The sequence below is a fragment of the Penicillium paradoxum genome (genome assembly GCF_028828445.1).
Source record: "Penicillium paradoxum strain IBT 22861 chromosome Unknown utg000006l_segment0_segment0, whole genome shotgun sequence".
Classification (NCBI taxonomy): domain Eukaryota; kingdom Fungi; phylum Ascomycota; class Eurotiomycetes; order Eurotiales; family Aspergillaceae; genus Penicillium; species Penicillium paradoxum.
Genome location: NW_026643184.1, coordinates 2,474,518 through 2,497,349, shown reverse-complemented (window position 1 = coordinate 2,497,349; position 22,832 = coordinate 2,474,518). Strand labels below are relative to the sequence as shown.

General features: G+C 50.8%; 10 protein-coding genes across 10 annotated transcripts; 4 read left to right on the top strand and 6 right to left on the bottom strand.

Annotated features, from left to right (window-relative positions):
* Window positions 1-237: 237 nt before the first annotated feature.
* On the top strand, window positions 238-1,029 carry N7457_007338 (uncharacterized protein; the record flags this gene model as incomplete). The annotated part of the gene is made up of 1 exon (XM_057178381.1): window positions 238-1,029. The coding sequence occupies one exon, from the start codon at window positions 238-240 to the stop codon at window positions 1,027-1,029; it is 792 nt and encodes a 263-aa protein (XP_057030125.1).
* A 434-nt stretch (window positions 1,030-1,463) lies between these two features.
* On the bottom strand, window positions 1,464-1,791 carry N7457_007337 (uncharacterized protein; the record flags this gene model as incomplete). The annotated part of the gene is made up of 2 exons (XM_057178380.1): window positions 1,464-1,645; window positions 1,713-1,791. 2 exons carry the CDS (start codon window positions 1,789-1,791, stop codon window positions 1,464-1,466), a joined length of 261 nt encoding a protein of 86 aa, XP_057030124.1.
* Window positions 1,792-2,008: 217 nt separating this feature from the next.
* On the top strand, window positions 2,009-3,993 carry N7457_007336 (putative AP-3 adaptor complex subunit mu; the record flags this gene model as incomplete). Its single annotated transcript, XM_057178379.1, has 3 exons — window positions 2,009-2,049; window positions 2,101-2,520; window positions 2,583-3,993. The coding sequence occupies 3 exons, from the start codon at window positions 2,009-2,011 to the stop codon at window positions 3,991-3,993; spliced, it is 1,872 nt and encodes a 623-aa protein (XP_057030123.1).
* A 1,801-nt stretch (window positions 3,994-5,794) lies between these two features.
* On the bottom strand, window positions 5,795-7,531 carry N7457_007335 (hexadecenal dehydrogenase; the record flags this gene model as incomplete). Its single annotated transcript, XM_057178378.1, has 4 exons — window positions 5,795-6,162; window positions 6,235-7,034; window positions 7,109-7,339; window positions 7,392-7,531. 4 exons carry the CDS (start codon window positions 7,529-7,531, stop codon window positions 5,795-5,797), a joined length of 1,539 nt encoding a protein of 512 aa, XP_057030122.1.
* A 1,643-nt stretch (window positions 7,532-9,174) lies between these two features.
* Window positions 9,175-10,993, bottom strand: N7457_007334 (isocitrate lyase 1; the record flags this gene model as incomplete). Its single annotated transcript, XM_057178377.1, has 4 exons — window positions 9,175-9,535; window positions 9,594-10,489; window positions 10,548-10,703; window positions 10,790-10,993. The coding sequence occupies 4 exons, from the start codon at window positions 10,991-10,993 to the stop codon at window positions 9,175-9,177; spliced, it is 1,617 nt and encodes a 538-aa protein (XP_057030121.1).
* Window positions 10,994-13,114: 2,121 nt separating this feature from the next.
* N7457_007333 (alpha,alpha-trehalase) lies at window positions 13,115-15,549 on the bottom strand (the record flags this gene model as incomplete). Its single annotated transcript, XM_057178376.1, has 5 exons — window positions 13,115-13,244; window positions 13,298-15,039; window positions 15,088-15,209; window positions 15,270-15,342; window positions 15,421-15,549. The coding sequence occupies 5 exons, from the start codon at window positions 15,547-15,549 to the stop codon at window positions 13,115-13,117; spliced, it is 2,196 nt and encodes a 731-aa protein (XP_057030120.1).
* Window positions 15,550-16,232: 683 nt separating this feature from the next.
* Window positions 16,233-17,206, bottom strand: N7457_007332 (short chain dehydrogenase/reductase family; the record flags this gene model as incomplete). Its single annotated transcript, XM_057178375.1, has 3 exons — window positions 16,233-16,452; window positions 16,525-17,126; window positions 17,177-17,206. The coding sequence occupies 3 exons, from the start codon at window positions 17,204-17,206 to the stop codon at window positions 16,233-16,235; spliced, it is 852 nt and encodes a 283-aa protein (XP_057030119.1).
* Window positions 17,207-17,528: 322 nt separating this feature from the next.
* N7457_007331 (deubiquitinase OTU2) lies at window positions 17,529-18,495 on the top strand (the record flags this gene model as incomplete). The annotated part of the gene is made up of 2 exons (XM_057178374.1): window positions 17,529-17,600; window positions 17,656-18,495. 2 exons carry the CDS (start codon window positions 17,529-17,531, stop codon window positions 18,493-18,495), a joined length of 912 nt encoding a protein of 303 aa, XP_057030118.1.
* A 115-nt stretch (window positions 18,496-18,610) lies between these two features.
* Window positions 18,611-19,623, bottom strand: N7457_007330 (putative thiol methyltransferase; the record flags this gene model as incomplete). Its single annotated transcript, XM_057178373.1, has 2 exons — window positions 18,611-18,970; window positions 19,123-19,623. The coding sequence occupies 2 exons, from the start codon at window positions 19,621-19,623 to the stop codon at window positions 18,611-18,613; spliced, it is 861 nt and encodes a 286-aa protein (XP_057030117.1).
* A 1,190-nt stretch (window positions 19,624-20,813) lies between these two features.
* On the top strand, window positions 20,814-22,606 carry N7457_007329 (MFS transporter; the record flags this gene model as incomplete). The annotated part of the gene is made up of 3 exons (XM_057178372.1): window positions 20,814-21,180; window positions 21,237-22,246; window positions 22,307-22,606. 3 exons carry the CDS (start codon window positions 20,814-20,816, stop codon window positions 22,604-22,606), a joined length of 1,677 nt encoding a protein of 558 aa, XP_057030116.1.
* Between the last annotated feature and the right edge of the window lie 226 nt (window positions 22,607-22,832).

The window sequence follows — 22,832 nt, the reverse complement described above, 5'->3', positions numbered from 1 at the left end:
ATTGTTGCACAGCTAGGGAAACAACTACTCAGAAATACCTGGTCCTATCTGTGCTAGGCTGTGACTCTTTTATATTTACCATTGCTCTCTTCCTCACTGCGCAGTTCTATCACTCCCAAGCTCCTCCATATCACGGTGCATCCACCGAGGGACGACGCACGGCATTAGAAGCTGTGACTACAGACACTTTTGCCCTTTAAGCCATCGCCCAACAAGGCTTTGATACCGTTCCCTGCCATGGACTCCATGAGATCCCTCAACACATCCTTGCCGAGCTCGACACCCCGCCCGCAACCCCCGGAGCAACTCCTCCAGCAATTCAAAGCGGCGGCTCTGTCCGTCACAAACCTGTATAAGAATGCAGTATGTGAACAAGCTCAGGCAAGGTCGGCAGGGTATCAGGAGGCGATAGAGGATCTGCTTCACTTCCTTGATCGTGAGAACCTTGGTCTCGGAGACGGAGAGGGGTGGAGGGTTCGAGAATGGGCAACTGAGAAGTGTGACGGCACTGGGGCTCAAAGTAGCGATGAAGATGCAGAGCTTGACAAGCGTGACAGAAGTGCCACGCCAGCTACCGCCCGCAAGGAAAGACCTACGCTCGAAACCACTGCTCGTCAGGCCCCCACTTCGGCGCCCGCGCCACTACCTACACCCAAGCCGGAGTCGGTCACACCTCCTGCACAACCTCTCGAAGCACCTTCTTTTGCTACACCCACGGTTTTCACATTCTCTGCTGGCCCTACATACCCTCAGTGTCAAGAACTCGACATGGACGTGCAGTCATCAGATAATTCATCTGCGACCATGCAGGATGGCGCTCCTGTGAGTGTTTCTGTTATGCCTCGCAATGCTCGTCCACACCACCGTCACACCAACCATCCACGGCAGAATGCGCGCCCATCGCCAAGAGAGTCTCCCGCCAGTCTTGGGTCAAAGAGGAAATTCACTTTCCCAGACTTCTTCGACTTATCCGGACTCAATAATGGACGAGATATGGGAGGAGGTGGGAAACGAGGCCGTTTTACCTAGGGTTTGGCCTGGGCAAAGTATACGATGACGACGCGATGATGAGGATATTCCCTTCTGTTTGTCACGCAGTGACTGGGTGGGATTTCGGGTATGAGGGTGCTTTTCGGGTGCATAACAAGGAAGGGATCTGTGCATATGGTTTCGTTTCGTTCTTCTCTTCCTTGGGTTTCTTTTTCTTCTCTCTTTCTTTTTCTTCTTTTTTTTCGTCTTCTACTTCTTCCCCTACCCTTGTGATATAGCATATAGACGGATATGCCTGTGGTGATACCCGATACCCGGAGTGGCATTTATCATTGGATTGCAACTAAATAACAATCAATATCTTACAAAGCTCCCAACTTCCAACCTGCGTGTCACTATCAAACATCTTCTCTGCTCAACCTCGACCGCTCTCACATATCACATACCCCAGTATGTGTTTGATTGTACACCTTTCAATTAAAAGCCCGCCACAGCCCCATACCCACTAATGTTGCGGATATTGAGGCAATGCCCAACTTGCGCGAACCCATTTTGTATTTTGTAGGGCCTTGCATGATGGCTTTCTCTTGTTTTCGGAGATTGGCCATCCCAGTATAGTAGCTGTAAACTCCGAGACCAACAAACGCGGCCGATCCTATGCCGGGTATCAGTAACACACGCTGGCAATATCATTCCAGACTATAGGCTAAAAATAAACATACCCGTCACTCTGCAGGACAAACAGTCGTCGTACTTGTCCTCGGCCAGAGCCTGCTTGGCATCCTTCGGCTGGGAGTTCATGATGCAGACTTCAAGAGATATCGATGTGAATAGAGCGTATTCACTGTTGTCTAGCACAAGGCAAAAAGGCAAGCGCGCACCAACTCACTAGTCTGGATGCTATGGCTTGATGTCTGTTGTCTCCAAAAAGTTATCGGAAGGCGGGAATCAGCGGCAATACATGAGAGCTATGCGATCTACGCCGAGACAAGTAACCCATCCTCAAACAACTGCCAACATGAGCGAGATTGACGCCCTCTACATATATGATGAGCTAAAGTATGTCGTCATCTAGCTGCTTGCAAGAGTATACTAACCCATTCTCCACAGTGCACCTCTCGTCGAACATGTATATCGATCCCGCCCTCCCTCGGCCTCCGCCATCCTACCCCTCTACCTCGCCCATGCCGCCCCACGACCTTCTTTGCTATACATTCCTAGCGCTTCGCCTCCAGTGACAGTATTCTCGACAGTCGAGTCAAATCTATTGTTTCTTGCAATAAGCGAAGTCGACACGGAACCGCTTCTGGCGCTTGAGTTCCTGCACCGCGTGATTGATGTGCTCGAGGACTTTGTCGGAGCACCACTGCTCTCAACTAAGATCCAATCCAATTACGATGTTGTAGCACAGCTTCTTAATGAAATGTGCGATGGAGGGACGATATGCAATACCGAGCCTAATGCGTTACAAGAAGTTGTTGAGGTTCCTGGGTGGATGGGAAAGCTGTTAGGTGGAATCGGAGTACCTGGGTGCGTAGCCGTTGGCTTGAACATGGCATTGCCTACAACTAATGATATCTTGGGGGATTTAGTACATCTGCGCCAACGCTAGGGTCTACTAATCCTTTGAAACAATCCCTCGCCGCCGCCAGTGCATCACAGGGACCCGCCATTCCTTGGCGACGACCGGGTGTGCGCCATACCTCTAACGAGTTATATGTCGATATTATCGAATCTCTCTCTGTTACCATGGCTCCTTCAGGTCGACTACTTTCTGCCTTGGTATCCGGAACCATTGCATTCACGGCGAAGATATCGGGAGTTCCAGACCTGCTCCTATCATTATCAGCACCAGGAGGTCAGCATGCCCTTGGCCGCAAGATTGAACTACCGGTTTTCCACCCATGTGTTCGATTGGCTCGGTGGAAAGAACGCCCGGGAGAGCTCAGTTTCATACCCCCGGATGGGCGATTTATTTTGGCTGGGTACGAAGTTGATCTCCTCCCCATAGATCCCGACTTGGATGAGCCACCAAGCCATATGGAAAAGCTATTTTTACCTGCTATTGTGGATATTCGCAAATCACTGGGGTCATCTGGCTCCGAATTCGAGGTGCGACTGACTTTGAACACAAATTTCCCGGGCCAAAGTTCCTCCTCGCGGCCTGGAGCTACTCGGACCGGATCCGGCACATCAACACCGTCGTTCTTGGGTGTAGGCGGGAGTGGAAACTCCGCACCAACACTTGAAGAGGTCGTCGTTAGTGTACCAATCTCACAGTCTGTCCGCCATATCACGGATATGCAGGCCAGCCGTGGTGATGCTCAGTTCACTCCCTCAAGCGGGCTCTTGGAGTGGCGGATTCCCACTGGCAAGGATGCTGGCTCATTGTCCGGCACTGCGACCCTGCGTTGCAGTGTGTCCGGCTATCCATCTGCCGATGATGACTTCGACGATAGCCTCGAGGATGCCGACGAAGATGCCAATGCCAACCTCTTGCAAGGCTATTATGAGGAGCCCACCGCCTATAACGATGCATCTGCTAGTACATCGAAGAAAAACCGATCCTCCGACCCCTCTAAGCGCAAGAAGAAAAAGAAGAAGTCAACAAAGAAGTCCTCCCGCTCCGCTGCCTTACAGCCAGAAGATGCAGAAGACCCTGCTGCGACCACAACCCCATCCCCAAATCACTCTAAACCCCAAACTCCAACACCTCCTCAAACTCAACCCCAACCCCAATCTAATGCCCACCTCCCCGCATTCTTCGACCCATCATCTTCATCCCGCCCGACTCGCAGAACTAAAGCTCAAGTCAACGCAAGCTTAATGCCCAACTCAGCGTCAGTATCGTTCTCCGTGCGAGGCTGGCTGCCCTCCGGTATCAAAGTGGACAGTCTCAATATCGACCAGCGCCGCAGTCGCGGCCTAGGCGAGAGCGTCAAACCATACAAGGGTGTCAAGTATCTGTGTGTGAGTAACCGCGGCATAGAGCGGCGCTGTTGACGAACGCACTATGTACTTTTCTCTCTTTAAGTTAGAAGAACCGAATTCAAGCCCACTGCGTTTGACCGCATGAATGATGATACGAATACATTGCATCTGTCTAGATTTCTCAATTGGGGGTTTTAACCTTCATGTACACCCACAGACTACATGGATCAACCTTTGATATAATACTATTTCCAACTTGGCGATCTGTCAGCGAATAACATCTGGCGTCTCCCGCAGACAGCAGCCGCGAGATTGGATCCACATTACAGCCTACTGCGTCTGCTCACTAGATAACATCACTAGCACATAGACTGGAAACAACACAATCTACAAATCTACACTTGCCGCTTATGTTGTAGAAGCTTCGCAACTGGGATCCCCCATATCCCTCGTAATATCCTTAACCAGTATATCTTCCCCTGAGTCCACTAAAACCCTAAGTCCGACAAAAACCCCCGAGCAAACTGCCGAATCCCTTGTGCAAAAAGCCCCGAGCGGTCATATCGCAATCGCATATCGAGTAGGTGTCTCTCCCTTCTGAACAATCCCAAGCCACAGCGGAGCAGTCGGCTGTTGAGTCTAACCACTTTCCATGGACCCGGGTCTACTGGCATGTCCGGCAAAACAACTATCTGGGAATCAAGCCTGTATCGATTACTCTCCTGTGGCCTGATCTGCCTGCCCAGCTGCGGATATGACCACTGGACCTCGTTCACGCGGAGCAAGTTTTGATGGATTCGGGGCATACACCAGTAGTCAAGCCAAAGGGTGCTCTAAGGGATGACCGGGGTATGCCTCAGAGCTCTACCAAATAACATCCTATCTAGATATCCCGTTGAGATAATGAGGACTTTGTGACATCGTTGAACGAGGTAGGGCTACACGAGAGCCGGGGCCTTGGGGCATGTCACTTCAAATAAGTTGCATATAACTTCGCTTCGATATATTCAGCGCACTTAAGCACGGTGATAAAAGAGAAAGAAAAAAAAAACACTCAAATCCATCCGTATACAGGGAGCTAACTAGCCAAAACATAGCCCAAGAATCCAAAAAGAAAGTACATGGCGAAATATTTACATAATATAGCAATGTAGAGAGATCCTGAAGTCATCGCTACAAAGCTAAACCAATATTTTCAAGTGCAAATCATCCATACATTATCCCCAAGAGTAAGTCAAGTGATTGACACGACACCCAGACCAAAAGGTGCATCGGGGATAGACTCCAATGCGACTCCAAGTGGTTAGAAAGAGTGTCGATCAAAACGGTTCCAATTTTCAGGGGGGTTCACAGCTTCGATCGGCGTTCGAGAACTTGGAGGACGACGTAGGCAACTATTACGGGTTAGATGCTTGCAACTTTAGGTAGGATCTGCGGGGTTTGGAAGGCACAGGTGGGACGGGAGGACATGATATGGGGGTGAGACAGGAGAAGAGGTAGATTGATTAATATTGAATTATGAGTGGAGTAGTTTTCCTTTTCTTGGATTGTCTGGGGGATGGCAGTGGTTGGACGGAGTGTAGAAAGTAAATGGGGACATGAAAGGAAATGATAAAGAGAGATACATGAAATAGGGTATATGAGAAGGGGGAAATGATATGGTTCCATCTGAAGTATCAGCAGCCCAAGACACGATTCACATCTTGAGAAGCAGTCACTCGGAGTTTGAATTTGCTTCTCTTCGCGATCTGGGGATGAACGAGGAGAAGACTTTGATGACAGACTGTATCCTGGAAAGGAGATAATAATGTGCCGGGTGGGGGAAATATTCACAAAGGAAATAACAAGAAATTTGAGAAATTAAAAGATATGTTTACTTACTGGCAGCAGCAACGGTAGCTCGACCAGCTCCGGCCTTCGCGCTGCCCCCGCCTAGAGTCAGGATGCAGCGCAGCCAGCCGAGAGCCAGCTTGTTGCCGTTGCGGTCGAAGTCGGGGTGCAGTACACTGGCAGCATTGAACTTGCTGATCTTGCCGGCATACGGTGGGTAGCGGATAGCCAGGATGGACTCCAGCCAGCTTGGGGTGGAGGTGATGGTACGACGGTGCACCCAGACGTCGAAGCTGGAGCGGCCACGGTAAGCACCGTTGCCACTCTCGCCGACGCCGCCGAAGGCCAATGTTGGGATGTGCAGAGCAGCGTCATTGCAGGAAACGCCACCGGAACGGGTGGAAGACACAACTGTAATGGAGGGTTAGAACAGCTATCTCTATAGAGAATCTGATACAGCAAAAAAAAACAAATAAGACTTACTCTTCTGGACATCAGCCTTGTTACCGAAGGGGTAAAGACCCAACGGCGTGTCACAGACACCATTGGCCAGCTGGATAGCCTCATCGAGGTTCTCCACAGCCAAGATGGGAATGAAAGGCCCGAAGCTCTCCTGCGTACACATGGAGTCATCAACCGACTCAACCTGCACAACGGTGGGCTCGATGAACAGCTCCTTCTCATCCATAGTGCCACCCATCAGGATCTTGCCATTAGTGTTATCAAGCATAGACTTCAGACGGGCAAAAGCGCCTGCATTGACGATGCGCGAATAATCGGGCGAGTTCTTAGCACCCTGGGGATAGAACTCCTTATAAGCGATCTTGAACTCCTCCACGACTCGAGGAACCAGCGACTTGTCGACAAGGAGGTAGTTCTGCGAGGTGCAGAGCTGGCCAGCATTCAAGAGCTTACCCCAGAGCATGCGGCGGGCCACAAGTCTCGGGTCTGCATTCTTGGTCACAATGGCTGGGTTGATACCGCCCAGCTCGAGCACCACGGGAGTTAGATGGGGAGCTGCAGCCTTGGCGATGATCCGTCCGACGTTGGCACCTCCCGTGAAGAAGATCTTGTCCCACCGTTCGGCAAGCAGGGCCTGTGTTTCAGGGATACCGCCCTGAATCATTGTGTAGCACGAGGGATCGAGACTCGCCTCAACAATCTTTTGCATCACAGCGGCGCTGCGCGGAGCATTTTCGCTGGGCTTGATCACTACGGTGTTTCCAGCGGCGATAGCACCGATGACGGGACCCATAGTCAGCTGGAAGGGGAAGTTGAAGGCACTAGAAAAGAAAAGAACTTGTTAGACCTCGGTGTATTGCGATGCGCGAAGCGGAGGAGAAAGCCGCGCACTTACCCAATGACCAGCACACATCCCAGAGGATCCTTTCTGATCTTGGGGTTCATGAACTTGAACGCCAGATCGATATCGGGGGCCTTCTCATCCTTCACCCATTTGTGCAAGTTGCGCGTTGTGAAAACAATGTCGTTGAGGAGCCATTTGCTCTCCGCAAGATTAGTCTCGAACCGAGGCTTGCCCAGATCCTGAGCGCAGGCTTCCATAATCTCCTCTTCATGATCATTGATGCTGGGGGAAAAGTTTAGTCAGGTGCAATGGATAAGAAAGATACAGTACTCACGCCCAGTATAGCTTGCGCAGCTGCACGAGGCGGAACTCTACGTCGCGGGTCTTGTGCTCCAAGAAGGTCTTGCGAAGTGTGGAGATGCGCGAAGGAATCTCGTCCAGCGAGGTAAATTGCAAATCCGGTAGTGCGACCATGATGAGAGTGATAAATTATCGTCTTAAGAGAAAGAGAAAAAGAAAAAATCCGTTGAGGGAGCTTCCACTTTAGTACCAGAGTTAAGGTCTCCGCATCCACATGCTCCGAGCTCTCGGCCCATTCTGGTTTCGGGGCTTGCGCCGGGCCCCTTTTCTTCCTTGTTTTTCTTGCTTTTTGTGGGGATCTTCAATTCAAATATCTCGCAGTGAAAATACAATGCGACTGTCTATCTTCTGAGGCGACTTGCTCCCCCAGCGCTGAGCTCCCTGTACCCAATACGTCAGAAGGAGCCGCGGTTTCACACGATCTGCACTCCCCGCTTTGCAGGCGATCAGCAGAGTCCAAGGGTTTTCAACGCATGTGGAGGCCCTCTGATAGGTGCCAGGAATCAGACTAGCTTGGAAAGGGCATGGTCATGTTTCTAGGGTGCATTTCCCTCGGAGGTTTAGAGGGGCATTGCATAAGGGTGCGCTGATTCGCAACACATGGCACAGAAGCTTATATTACAGTATGACTTCACATAGTCCAATTCTGGCGATATCTCATTATCTCAACTACCTCTCTCAGAAGCCCAGAGGTCCATGGACGATAAACAGAACAGCAAGCACTTATAACCCCGAGAAATCGCCCCCTTTCCAGAGGAACGATCTGCGCCTTTCCCGTTCTGCTCCACCGGACGAAACCGCTTCCGGACTCTAAATAAAGGACCCTTTTCGCCCCTGGAATTAACGTTGCAGATCCCGTTTCTAACGTCCTGGCTATCTGTCTTGGGCTATCAGATACACTACAACATATATTCTGAACAGAAAGGGGCTAATGGCTTGATAGTCGCAGTAAGTGCACTCCATATAGTCTCGAATATATATGGTTTAGGTATTTGTCACTATGCCCTAGTGTTGTATGGACTATCATAAATTCGTAGTCACCAAAGTATCAGACATCTGAAACCAGCGTTCTCTACAACAACCTTGCAGGATAGAGAACTGGCACTCCAACGCATCGCTCATGAATCCGAAGCACGTAAGATAGATAGAAACGCAATTCAAGCGGAGAAGATACAGTCTTCGCTTGCTGAGTTAGAGGTTAAGAGTCCCGCTATTGTTCAAGGGACTGTCGAATGGACTATTTTACTACCGTTGTAAGTACAAGCTAAGTAAGCTCGTCGCCGATGGTTCTATAGTGTAGCTACAATACCATTTTCAGTATAGGATTCGAACTTCTCCGAATCTAATAAGTACTTGGTTTATTGGATAGATACCACCAATCCACCAGCATAACCAGTCCATTGCAGTACGCTGATGCTAGACGTTTCTGGGGATAATAGCTTCGATGGATAGCATATCATATCAGTGAAAACTCTGCCGGGGTCTACAGGTGAGCTACAGCAGTACACTTCAGTCTTTTACACACACAAATCATTTATGAACATCACATTCATTCACCTAGTATCAACAATGCTGTGATCTCCAAAATGCAAAGATTGGCCTATGCATCCAGACCGGACGACAGCCCAGACCAAGTCTGTATATAAAAAACATCGAAAACGCCACATTGACATTAAAAAAAGCAAGACATCAAGCACATATATAGAGACAGACAGCCAAGACCATCAGGGTATCAACATGAGCAGCCCGAAACCAGATCAGTGCTTGAACTGATCCTCAGTAACACCCTTGCCCATAGCGGCGGTACTGCTCACACCACCGGAAACCATCTTCAGCAGGTTATCCACGTAGTTGGCACCACTCCACTTCTGGTGGGTGACGACGTCGACACCCTGCTCCATCTCGGGCTCCTGCACCAGCTCGCCGTAGGCGCGCATGCCGTTTTGCGCGTACGCCTTGGAGAATTGGTGGGAGATGAGGGCGGTGGTGTGCAGACCGGCCAGGGTGATGAATTGCCATGAGTAGCCGAGGGCACCGAGGCGCTTGATGTAGGTCTCCTGCTCGTCGCGGGGCATGGCCTTCTTCCAGTTGAAGGAGGGGGAGAGGTTGTAGGCGAGCCTGGAGGGGGATGTTAGTTAAACGTTTAGGATGCACGGGGAAATATTCAGAAACTTACTTCTGCTCGGGCCAGACGGCGTGCACGCCGTCGGCGAACTCCTTGGCCTGGTTGTAGTCGGGCAGCTTGCTCTCCATCCAGATGAGATCGGCGAAGGGAGCGTAGGCGACAGCGCGGTTGACGGCGCACTGGGTGCCACCCTGGTAGCGGTAGAAGCCCTCACGGGTACGGGGAGCCTCCCAGTTCCAGTAGATATCGGTGCCGGTGATGCTCTTGGCGATGGCACGGGCTTCGGTGTTGTTCTTGCCCTTGGCGGCAGCGAGGTACTGGTCGATGAGGCTCTTCTTGTTGGCGCTGGAGCCGGCGTTGATGGCATCGATGACAGCGTCGTTGAAGATCTTAAGACCGGCCTGGTTGATCCACTGGTCCTCAATGGCCTGGAGGTCGGCACCGTTCTTGCCGGATTGCTCGGCGGCGACCATCAGGTCGTTGAGGGGCTGGAGGCTGGCGTTGGTGGCGCCAACGATGAAAGCGTGGTCGCGGTGGTCGATGGTCGAGGTGATAAGGGTGGCGGCCTCGGAGTCGGTACGGGCGATGGCCAGGAGATCGGAGCCCATGATATCGGCCTGGGCACGGATGGCAACCAGGCGGTTGATGTGCTCGCTGATGGGAACGAGGACCTTACCGGCCATGTGGCCACACTTCTTTGTGCCGGGGGCCTGATCTTCAATGTGAATACCGGCGGCACCACGCTCAACGAAGAGCTTGGTGAGCTTCATAACAGCGGTCAGACCGCCGTGTCCGGTGTCGGCATCGGCGATGATGGGTCGCAGGTAGTCGACGTTGGCGACGTTTCCACGCTGGCCAGCGGGGGTGGTGACACGCTCCTCGCGCTGCTTGCGGTCGTGGAAGAGCTGGGCCATGAACAGTTGGTTGACCTTGCGGGGCACGGTGTCCTGTGGAATAACTGTAAGTATGTGGGGGTTTCGATCTTTGCCAATATGCGTGACGTACCATGGGGTAATCAGCGAGATCGGGAGAGGGCTCGTCGGTGGACGAAGCGGTAGATGAGCTCTGCCAGCCAGAGACGTAGATAGTATCGAGGTACTTGCACATTTGAGTGATCATGGTAGGCTCGAGACAACCGTAGGTGAAGCTAGCCTGCTTGTTCTGTTCATCACAAAAATAGTTAGTATCTACCTAAGATCCTTCAACGAAGCGGAAATTTTTTGGAAATTTTTTTTTCCCCCACGTACCTGGAAGTTCGACTCAACAATCTTCCAGAGCTTCTTTGCCTGCACATTGGAAGGGTACTCGATCTTCAGGTTGCCACGCTTGGCCACAATCTGCTCAGCTGTGAAAGGGCGCTTGGTGTAGCGCCACCGAGAGTCCTTCCACCAGTTCTGAACGGCCTGAACCTCCGCAGCGTACTGGCGGTCCTCGTCTTCGTGGAGACCCATAATGACTTTTTGGTATAATACAGAAAAAGGGTACAAATATGTTCGAATGGTATATTCAGACGTGGAATCTGTGTCACGTCGGGGTGCAAAGCTCCAAGTATAGACAATGGAAGCAAATGTATCAGAGATGAGAAAAAAAAAAGTTCTCGGAGGAAAAAGAGAAGCAAGCTATAATAGAAAAAAAAAAGAAAGATCTCAATCACAAGCCAGAAAACCCGGGGTACTTATTTAACCTTCGAATGCGTCACACTTGAGGTCGTCGGTAAACGCTCGGCTCACCGGGAGTAAAACCAATACTTCCAATGCCTAGGTACTCTCCCATCGCAGACTCAGGCTCGACCAATGTTTCACGGGCAAAGCGCTCCGAAAGGCGGAAGGCGGGTACGACTGGTTCGGAAGAGAGGATCCAGGCTCTAATGATCCTCGGTCTAATGGGATTGCGCTTTGCCACTGCGCACCTTTAATTCACGTTCCCTTGGTGTCACAATCATCGGCATCTCTTCAGATCGTGGAGAGGAATCTGGTTCAGGTGGTTTTATCTCCTTTTTTGCTTGATTGTGCCTGGGAAAATGGAATATTCAACGTTGAAGATGCAAATTTCCGGGAAGGCGGATGACGTCGAAGACACATGCCATTACCGTGACCATACGTACCGTAAAGTCAATTTTCACGTGCATCCAACTGCCTTCGGGGCATCTCCTTGACTTGGGAATAGTCTCAATTACATATATTTGGGCGGAAAACTGCCCGTGATAATCAGCAACGCATGATCCCATCTGACCATCCCTCTTAGTAACACCGTCGCAACGCGGAGAGAAACCGATCTCCCAATACCATTGCTGCCTTAGTCATCCCTGCCGTTCTGTCATGCCCCGGTATTCGGCGGGTCTCCACCTGGGCACTGAGATCCTGCATGCAGCTACTTCAACCAAGGGATTTCGGCTTTCGTCGGTGTTTATGCGATTCGCTGTCGATTTGATATGCCCTTTTGTAGGTATAGGTCTATAGACTCAAAGCAGCAAACAACACACTGTACCATACTCCGTACAACTAATTACTCTAGCCTGCCATGTCCCGCCCATCCCTCCACTGCACTATATTTAACACTCTATATGCGGGCAGATTCCCGTATCCCAGCACCTCGACGAATTCAGACCGGAAGGCATGACACTCAAAAATGACCTACACATGCATCTATCCAATAGCGGTCGGCCCACCCTGGTGATGGAAGAAAAAAAATGACTCAAAACCGCCCTGCGAGTTGGACCTCGGCACAACTCAGCTCTCTTAAACTAACCCCATGCGGAACAGATAACACTAGCAGCAGATCTGGGACTATGGACTAGGGCCTCGAGGACATGAAACAATGTTAGATACCTGTATCTTTGGTTCTCATGTAAGAGAGTTCGAGGTGCAGAACATCGGTATTGAACTGGCACGGCTATATGTACCTACGTACCTACTTCCCGGGCTAAATGAAGTGGATCGCGTGCCTTTTTTCTCCTTCTATAGACCTAGGGATACTTAAACTCAGCCAACGCATCGCACACACAAGAAAAAAAAACAATAGCCGAACAAACCAGGAACAAGCGGACCTAGGCTTATGCCCCTGATACCCCAGTTCCTGAGCTCACGAGAACAACATCGGGAGAATCAGGGATCCCCAGCTCCCCCACCCGTCATATTATCGATGCAGTCCTCCCCCTGTGGAGGGCTTGAATGACGCCTTCGGGATCTATCAAACGCGGTCTTTTTTCGGTCGGGAATGTCCCCGAGGTACCGCCGACTTATTTTCGCTGAGATAGCGGCCGTGGTTCGGAATATACTCCAGACGAAGCTCATTTTGCGGGGCAATCATTTACCCCGGAGATCATTGAACAAAACATCTATCTTGTACACACCGTAAATAGACAGGAGCATGTATCCTGAAGTGAGAACTCATTTAAACATCCATTCTTTTTTTCTTATTTAAAGGATCTTATTTATCACGAAACCCAAAGTTTGCAAAGCAAAATCCAACGCTGGACAGTAAACACTGCCGGATGATATCCAAGGTCCAACCTTCGCTCACCTGTGCATGCAATGTTCTATTCTCATTTTGGCCGCCCACACTGAGCCCAATTAAAATGCATTCTGGGCCACAACGGCTTTGTGATAAGTCTCATACGGTGTAATAGTTCCCAAAGAGCGCTTCATGTGGGCGTTGAGGATCTCCAGTCCGTAAACGTAGCTAGCATTCACCCAACCGAACCTGCGAGGAAGTTAGTATCGAACCTATCAAAATAAAGGAGAACGGGAACATACCCTTCACGGGGAGCCCCCTTAAAGTCCGTGCCCTGATTGCCATACTCGGCATCAACCCGGTGCGGATCGATAGGCCGAGTGACATCATACTTCTCCACGACAACGCCGTTGAAGTCAACAAATGCCTTGGTGATCATATAAACCCACTTGTAGGCCAGCCGCTCCGCCTCTTCTTGGTAACCGTAGCGTAAGAAGCCCGTCCATGCAAGCATTTGCTGCGGCGCCCAGCCGTACGGGTAATCCCACTGCCGGTTCGGGCGCTCCAAGCCGACAGCGCCACGGGACTCTTCGGTGCCCGAAACCAAGCCGCCAAACGCCTCGAAGCGGGGCAGGGCCTTTTCGACCATGACTGCTGCTTGCGGGGGAGATGCCAGACCTGCCCACATCGCCCAGAAGGTCGTAGCGGTTTCGTAGTCTGTGCGCTCCTTCTTGACTGTGTCGTAGTCAAAGTACATGCCTTTCTCAGCATCCCAGAGAAGGTGATCCATCTGCTGCTTGCGCTTGCGCGCGCGACGGTCCCAAACTGCCGAGGACTCGAATTCGATGTCCTTTGTTTGGGCGGTGCGGAACTCAGCTGGGATGGGGAGCTTGTCGTTGAAGTGGATGCGGATAGCGCGTGCGATGTCGACTTCGTATTTGTACAGCAAAGAGTTAAGGTCGACTGTAGCAAGGTTTCCACAAACGCCCTCTAGACGGTAGCTGGTATCGTGACCAGATTCGCGGACGGCACGATCGTGCATGAAATACTCGTCGAGTTTAGGCTCAATAATAGCTTTTGTGTTGTATGCCCTGACGAATTCCTTGAAGGTCATGCCGTGCTTCTCGGCATATGGGGTGAGAATATGCACGAAGTGCGACGGCTCGGTCTCTGGGGGAACACCCCAGCCTTCAGGGCGATATCTCGATAGGCCAGTCTCTGGATCGAGGCGAGGTGCGGTGGCCCAAACGCTGTTGTACTCTTTGATAGCTGCAAGAATAGAGTTTCGCAGGAACTCCTTGGAATCGGGCTCGTTCTTGATTCTTTCATAGACACGCAGTGCCATGTCGGTTAGGAAAGGCGGCTGCGAGCGGGTGAGGTAGTAAGATCTATTTGCGTTGAGGATCTTGCCGTAGTGCTTGATCTCGAAGCAAAAGTTGATGACCATGCCTTTGGCAAGATCAACGCGGTCGCTGACGAGTAGTCCCAAAGACTCCATGTAGCTATCCCAACCGTACAGCTCGTTGAAGCGGCCTCCCGGTACTACGAAGGGCACACCGACCAATTCGGTCTCCATCGTTGCTTCGTTCAACTTCTTCTGCATAGCCAGAGCCAGCAGACCGGGCTTGTCATTGAGCCCGATCACATAATCTGGTGTAATTTCAGCCGGCAACATCTGCACATCCAGACGTAGCTCAGGGTGTTCCTTAGCAATCCGCTCGTAGTATTCGAATTGCGCTGGAGCACCCGGCGGGATATAGATTCTCGGCCGAGGATCATCAGTCCAGTCCTTCGGGTCTCGGCCTGCTATCTCAATGTTGGAGCCATCAATTCGCCTTGTGAGGGCCTTCCAAAAGGAGTTCTTGATCAGACGGGAGAGTCGAGATACTGGGTTCTCACTCAGCCGTGCTTCATCAAGAATAATGCGCTTGCGACCGTAATCTTTGGCAATGGTAAGCTCTTGGAGGAGGTTGGAAAGCATATATGTGCCCCGGACATCAACTCGATTGTGTCCAGATGATCCGGCAGTCCCGACCGAAAGCACCTACATCGATTAGCATTCACTTCCGAAGATCGACAGCATCAAGCATACCTTAGGACCCATATCCTCGATAGTGATCTGCATGTTCTGATCTGTATCTTCCTGCTTCAAGAGAGCCTCCAGCGTCTCGTCCACCTCGATAAGGAATTTTCGAGGGTTTCCTGACGCCTCATCTGTTTGTTGCTGTCAGCTCTCGTCCTGACCGCATGTACGATTATTCCGAGCAAGCATACCGTGGCTCCCTCGTCGAGAAGGAATAGTTCCAAAGAATGCATTGATATCTTCGCGACTGTAGTCGTTCACGCCCTATAGATCCCAGCAAAAGGATGTGTAAGTTTGTTGTACCTGTCACCGCGGGGTTACCGCCCAGATGTGGCTGCTTACCACCGAGAATGCACGCCTTCTCGACTTGAAAGCATTCAGAGTATCTTCGTTACCATAATAGACATCTGCATTTGAGAAGGGATCAATGGCAATGGAACCAGACCGGGTATGCCCATTTGGCGAGCTCATGGTCTTTGGCAGGGGATGAAGAGAGTGTACGGAGTACAATCTGGAAATTGAATTGTGCGTTGCACAAGGACGCGTCCACACCGACTATTCCCCTGAATCAATAAACTTAAAGCAGCAAGTCCAGATGCTTCAACCGGCCTGCTATATGACCAGCTGGATGGTTGGGCTCCTATGGTACGATGTAGTTGCCCAGGAGCTATCCGAGCAGTTGAGTCACGAGGTTTTCCTTGTTCAGTGCTTTGAGACAGTATTGGAATCAAATGATATGTTCAAGTTTCAAAATGGATGAGATGGCAACGAAATCGAACTTGATACAAGATGTTGTATGAACCTGGCAGAGGTGGAAAGGGAATGACGGCATTCGCACTGATGATGTCGCCGCTCCACTTATGTTGCCGCTGATAAGCCTTCAGATAACAGTCGTTCGAGGCCGGGGAAGGAGAAGACAAACAAATTACAAATATAAAACCTGTGAATCTTCACAAGAATCAGTCTGAAAAGTATTCAAACGAAGACAGTTGCGGCTGATGCATAGTAGCCAGCCATCTACCGGAATGTTGGGGAAAATGTTCTGAAAGTCGAAGTATATGCCCAGAGTCCTAGTGAACAGGAGTAATCCAGAACGAGTTCCAAACACAGATATTTACAAACTATATTCATGACAACGCCATTCACATTGTTGCTTACAGCTTGGAAGCGATGACACTTCCGCCGTCGACTGTAATAGTCGCGCCGTTGACAAACGCACCAGCACGGCTGCTCAAGAACAAACAAGCTCCAGCCACATCCTGCGGGGTTCCAATACGACCAAGAGGCACACCGGCCTTAATCGTCTCACCAAACTCCTTCAAGGTGGCAGCCATCATCTTACTCTCGAAAGGACCGCAGGCCAAGGTGTTAGAACTGCAAATGGAATTAGCTCTCCTTCCATGAAACATAATTATAAGAGAAGCAAAGCACAGCATATATACTTACGTAATATTTCTCTGGCCTAGATGGTTGGCAAGCACCCGGCTTAAGTGGTGTAGGCCGGCCTTGCTGGAACTGTATGCGAATGTCTCGAGCGCGGGAACACGGAGTCCATCAATGCTGCCGATATTGATAATGCGGGAGGGATCGTTCGGCGTAGCCGCCTTCTCCAAAAGTGGTGTAACGAGCTGGGTCAGGTCAAAGACTCGGTGAAGGTTGAGGGTCAGGACTCGTGTGAAGGCCTCGGAGGGATATTTGTCGTAGGGAGCGCCCCAGTTCGAGCCGGAGTTGTTGACGAGGACATGGAGCTCTATAGGAAGAAGGATTCTTGTGAGAATTGATATCACTGTTTGTGCAATGTGTGGTGCCTTACTGCCTTCGCGCTTGGCCAGCTCCTCCGCCAACTTCTTCACATCCTCGAGCTTGTAGAAATCGGCCGGGATGGCATGGGCTTTGCCCTTGCCCAGCGCATTGAGCTCGTTGACTGCTTGTTCACAGGCCTTTGCATCACGAGAGGAGATGTAGACAGTGGCGCCGTTGGTTACATAGCCCTCTGAGATCATGCGACCGATGCCTTTAGCTCCGCCGGTGACCAGCACCACTTTGCCCTGTAGGCGCGTTAGAATGGCCCAGGAGATAGAGTACGTAGTGATCTAACCTTGACATTGAAAAGACTTGCAGAATCCATTGTGAACTTGTAAAGAGGATTGGAATGATCAAAAGTGTGAAAAACAAGAAGCTACTTTTGTTATATCTGTCACCCCCATCTAGATCCCCATCACGCCCCCTCGGGACCGAGGCCGAGATTACTTGACAGACCAGCCGAGGCTCACGGGCGTGGAAGATCTTTAGACCGAGGAGCCTACACTAGTCCTCTTTGAGGGTCGACTTAGGGCTGCATCGTCAGGGTTTCGCGGGGTCTCTGGATGAGGTGTTTTGACTGTTTTCGTGCAAAGCGTATACCAGCATTGCAATAGACTTGATTTTTGTTCTATTTCCATTATTTAACAATGGAGGAACTTCTGGCTAAACATCGCAAAGAGCAAAAAAGATCTCCAAGGGCGGATCACGCAAAAGAAAAAGTCCGCCACCAAGAAAACTCGCAAGGGAGTCAATGATGAATGCGAACAATGGCAGCGCGAGCTGTCCGAGAAACAGCAGGCAGAAATTGCAGAGCTAAATGGAGACTCCGTTGAAGGACTCGAAGACCTCAGCTTGGAGGATGGCCAACCGACAGATGACGAAGCCTCGAAAGAAGACAAACCCACCGAGGAGCCACAACAAGCACAACAAACGGCCGAAGCTACATCAGAGCCGCCCGCCGCATCCCAACAAAGGAAGCCAAATCGTCAAAAAGCCCGTCTTGCCCGCCGTGCAGCCGAACAAGCCGCGCAATCAGCCGCAGCTGCAGAAGAGGCCGCAACACAAACAAACTACAGAGGCAATGAACAAGGAATCATGGACGCTGCGTTCAAGAAGCTTGGTCTGAAGGAAGTAGAAGTGACTCCGGATGGACACTGCCTTTACTCGGCGGTTGCGAAGCAGCTCGATGAGTCCGGAGTCGGCTTGCGGCCGGACCCAAGCCGAATCATGCTCCAACCAGCCACGCAGTCACGCATCGATACAGTCGCCTCACCGCAACATGACGGTTACCGAGCTGTTCGGGCTGTGACGGCTGATTTCATTACTGAACATAAAGAAGACTTCGAAGCGTTCATGGAAGAGCCACTGGAGTCTTACACTCGAAAGATCAAGTTGACTGCCGAGTGGGGCGGACAATTGGAGCTGCAGGCGATTGCTCGGGCATACGGCGTGGAAATCAACGTTGTCCAGAGCGATGGGCGTATGGAGAAAATCGAGTCTGGTGACAGCGACAGCTTCGACGAAGAGGAGAAGCGCAAACGCGTTATTTGGCTCGCCTACTATCGCCACACCTACGGACTTGGTGAACACTACAACGCGCTTGTGAAAAAGTAATAAGCTATTCAGAACCAATATCATCTCATTTATGCCTCAGCCCTTTCGGTTGGGGCTTGACTGCGCAATTGCAGGTCTGCTTATCTTGTTCTGTTTTGCCAGGTGCGTCACGGATCTAGTTACGACGACGCCAGATCGAGACTCGGTCATGGATCACCCCGTTCTCGCCCTGGCCAACCTCGTGCGTGCGCTCAGGTTGCCAGTGTGCCACTCTTTCCAAGCCACCTTCGCTCGGTGCCCGCAGAGGATCGTGCTTGACGATGCCCTTGGCATCATACGGCACTTCCTCGCCGGGGTGGCTCAGGTGTGCCACATATGCTTCTGATGAGGACCCATATGGCGGACCCGGTGCTTGGGGATCCTTGTGACGGGGGAACTCAAGGCAGATTAAGTTGCCCGCTGGCGAAGGGGACATAAGTTGGGTGTGTCGGAGCGCCCACTTGGGTCGCATTGATGGCTCCAGAGCACAGAAGAACTGCATGATAGTCAGAGTGGGAACAGTAAATAACAAGAGAAATAGACATGAAACAAAGCATGCTTCATCGCAAATCGAGTAGCAATTTCCCCGCATTGCAATCAATCGCGCAATGCGAAAGGAAATACAGCAGAGGCAAAAGGTAGTCTCACCGTGTAATCATAAATAATATCAAAGCTATTCAAGGGTACACCAATCTTTTCCAACCAAGCATCATCGAAAAAGTCACCCTGGACCCAAGTGACCTTCCCACTGCCAACAGCCTGGTCCCGAACCCGGTACCAATTGGCATTATCCTTCTCTTCCTTCTTGCAGGCCTCGATAGCACCGGCACTGTACTCGAGGCCATAGGCATCGAAACCAAAGCTCGCAAGCAAGAGGACATCCACACCTCTCCCGCAGCCCGGAACAAGCGCCTTCCGTCTGTACGACTGGCCCTGTGCATCGGTCACAACGGGTGCGCCAAGGGTAGGGCGCTGTTTCACAAGCGTGTCTTCGAAAGCAGGGTTCGGAAATCCCCGGTCCCAGGGCAGCTTGTCGCCCTTGTCCCAGAGGGACGCCCAGCCCTCGACATACTTGTCACCCTTGTATTGGGACAGGTGGGCCTGAACCTGGGCCCTTGGGTCGATATTGGTTTGAATTGGCACGGTCATCTTGGGATTGCCTTTTATTCTTTATTTGGAGTTTCGAGAGGCAATTGGTTCTTTGGGGTTTGAGTGTTGGGAGAATCGGGATCGAGTTCACCGTCTTTTCGCCTCCACCTGGGCACCTGGGCACCTGGGCAGATCTAAAGGATTATTAATCATCTTGCACCTGCAGCTCTTCGCTCCACCACATGGCTGCAGAGAGGACGAGGTCACTACTCCGTACTCCATACTCCGTATAGTTTGGTCTATCATATCCTCGATGACGACATATGTGTCTCTGGATCATATAGATCTGGACCCCGTGTTTCTTGACCCAATTTGCCAAGGGATATCAGTCTAGGATCCGGGGGATCAGGGGGGCACAAGTGGATAAAGATCACGCAACCACTCAGCTAAAAGCCAAGATGAGTCTATTGCAACTGTCAAAGACTATCTGATGCCATCTACTGGTGTTCTGGTGTTCTATCTCATCTGTTCATCTTCAATTCGCCTCGGCATACCCCGCCCTCACTGTTTGCCGACGGAAAGCGGCACATTCGTGCCCAACGATCACTGGCTTTCCACGCCGTTGACCTGCCGTATCGAAGAGGCAAAGAACGGTGGTTGGTGGGGCGATACTCAATATGTGTTAGCGCGCAAGCATGTCCGGATATTTATCCACAGTGGAAGGTATTTCATTACTATGGTGTCTCGGTCCTCGTCGGTGCTTGTCGGTCGTTCAAATCTTTTGGAGAAAATCTTTGTGAGAAGGTGAATTTTTCTCCTAGTTCGCCTTACAGAGTACAGGTCCAGTCATTAGACCTACAACATACAACGTCGCACATGTACTTTGGTGCCTGCCGATCCTATAGCGCGCATACTATGGGAACATCGATCGACGTTTTTCGACGCAAGCAGATCATCGGCTGTTTTGTTTAGGACTGCACTCTTTTCTGTTCATGTTATTCCTGTAACACTTTACATTATCTTTCAGTTCGGTTTAGTCTGCTATTTGACACTTAATTGTTGGCTGGTGCCGACTTCTTTTCGTTATCTTTTTCTCTAGTTACCTTTTCCCTTCGGTGGTTGGAGGCATCCACGTTTCATCCCTCGTCTAGCCAGGACTAGGGTTCTGGCAAAAATAACACGATCTAGTTGCCTTGGACTCAGATTCCATATCGAAACTACCAAATTCAATGGCGACACATTCGTTCGACATGCATGAGCCTTCAGAGACACACGGCATCGCCGCATTGTCGTTGCCTACAGCGAGGGACAGCGAGGAACATACGACCATTATAGCCGAGACCAAGTCAGATATTGACAATGATGGAGCTTCTAGCATCCCTACTGATGATGAACATGACCCGGAAGATATCCGTCCGCGTTTAGAGCGCCAGTCGACGGAGATCGGTCCTCCCATCAAGGTCGCCCGACTCAAGCGCAGAGGTTTATTTGGTCAATTGGCTATGGTGGCAGAGGTTGAGGATCCAAAGACATACCCTCGCAAAATGAAATGGTTCATCACATTCATTGTTGCGGTTGCTGGAGCCACAGCGCCAATGGGCAGCGCAATCTTCTATCGTAAGTCTTCAAGGCAAATTTAGTGCTGGAATCACATCTGATCAAGTCTCTATTAGCTTCACTATCTCAGGTAACCAAGGAGTTGAATACGACAACCACCATCACGAATTTGTCAATCGCGTTGTACATGCTGGCAATGTCGATATTCCCATTGTGGTGGTCGTCATTTAGCGAGCGACTTGGACGACGGACCATTTATCTGGCTTCCTTTGCTCTTTTCATTGTGTTCAATTGCCTTTGCGCCATCTCAAACTCCATCGGAATGTTGATCGTTATGCGGATGCTGAGTGGTGGCGCCTCTGCTTCTGTTCAGGCTGTTGGTGCTGGCACCATCGCCGATCTTTGGGATTCCAGGGAACGAGGACGGGCCATGGGTATCTTTTATCTCGGTCCGTTGTGCGGACCTTTGTTTGCACCCATTTTTGGTGGTCTTCTAGCTCAGCGCTGGGGATGGCGGAGTACCCTGTGGTTCCTCTCGGCCTTTGGTGCTCTCACGCTGATCTTTATCTTGTTCGCCCTCCCCGAGACGTTGACTGTGCACAAGCCCGTGCTACCTGCCATTGACGATGAGGGGGATCTGGCTATTAACCGTTCCTTGAGTCGAGTCTCATCGCGACAGGTTGCTCGTTCCACTGCCAGGTGGTTGAAGACTTTGAAGATGGTCTTCATTGATCCACTGAAAATCATTCTCTACCTCCGCTTCCTCCCTGTCCTTCTTACTGTTTACTACGCCAGTATTACCTTCGGTTCCCTGTACGTCCTCAATATCAGTGTCGAATCAACCTTCGGAAGCGCGCCATACAACTTCTCGACCATTATCGTTGGCTTGATGTACATTCCAAACTCGTTGGGTTACATGGTAGCCAGTATATTTGGTGGCAAATGGATGGACAGCATCATGCAACGGGAGGCGAAGAAGGCCAACCGATATGACGAAAAAGGTAGACTGATACTACGACCCGAAGACCGAATGCGCGAGAATGCCTGGGCCGGTGCTTTGCTCTATCCCGCAGGCCTGATCTGGTACGGTTGGGCGGCTGAGAAGGGGGTCTATTGGCTTGTCCCGGTATGTCAACTTCGATATATAACTAATATCTCCCATCACTCGCTGACTCTGGATCAACAGATGATAGCCAATTTCTTCTTTGGCATAGGTTCAATGCTTATCTTTAGTATGGTGACTACTATGCTCACCGAGTTCATGCCGAAAAAATCCTCGGAAGGAGTAGCTCTGAACAATTTCATGCGAAACATCTTCTCTTGCGTTGGCTCTCTTGTCACAGCCCCGATCATCAACGGCATCGGCAATGGATGGCTCTTTACCATTCTCGGCCTTGTGGGCCTCACAAGCAGCATTGTCATCTTCTTGATGAGAGTCAAGGGCCCTAAATGGAGGATATCAATGGATGCACAGATGCGCACATGATTGTTCTCACCCATCACTGGGTTGCATCTTCTCTCTGGCTCTGGTATATATTTTTGCTTTGCTTGAACAGATAAGGGCCTTGCCATATCTTCTTGGTGTCGCTGGTCTTCTGTCTCTGTTATGCACACACGTCTCATGTCCCACGTCTCACGTCTCACTAAAATACTTATATCCATACCCATTCGTCTTGTTACTCATGTGGAGCTGGTCTTTGTTTCTTTCCTTG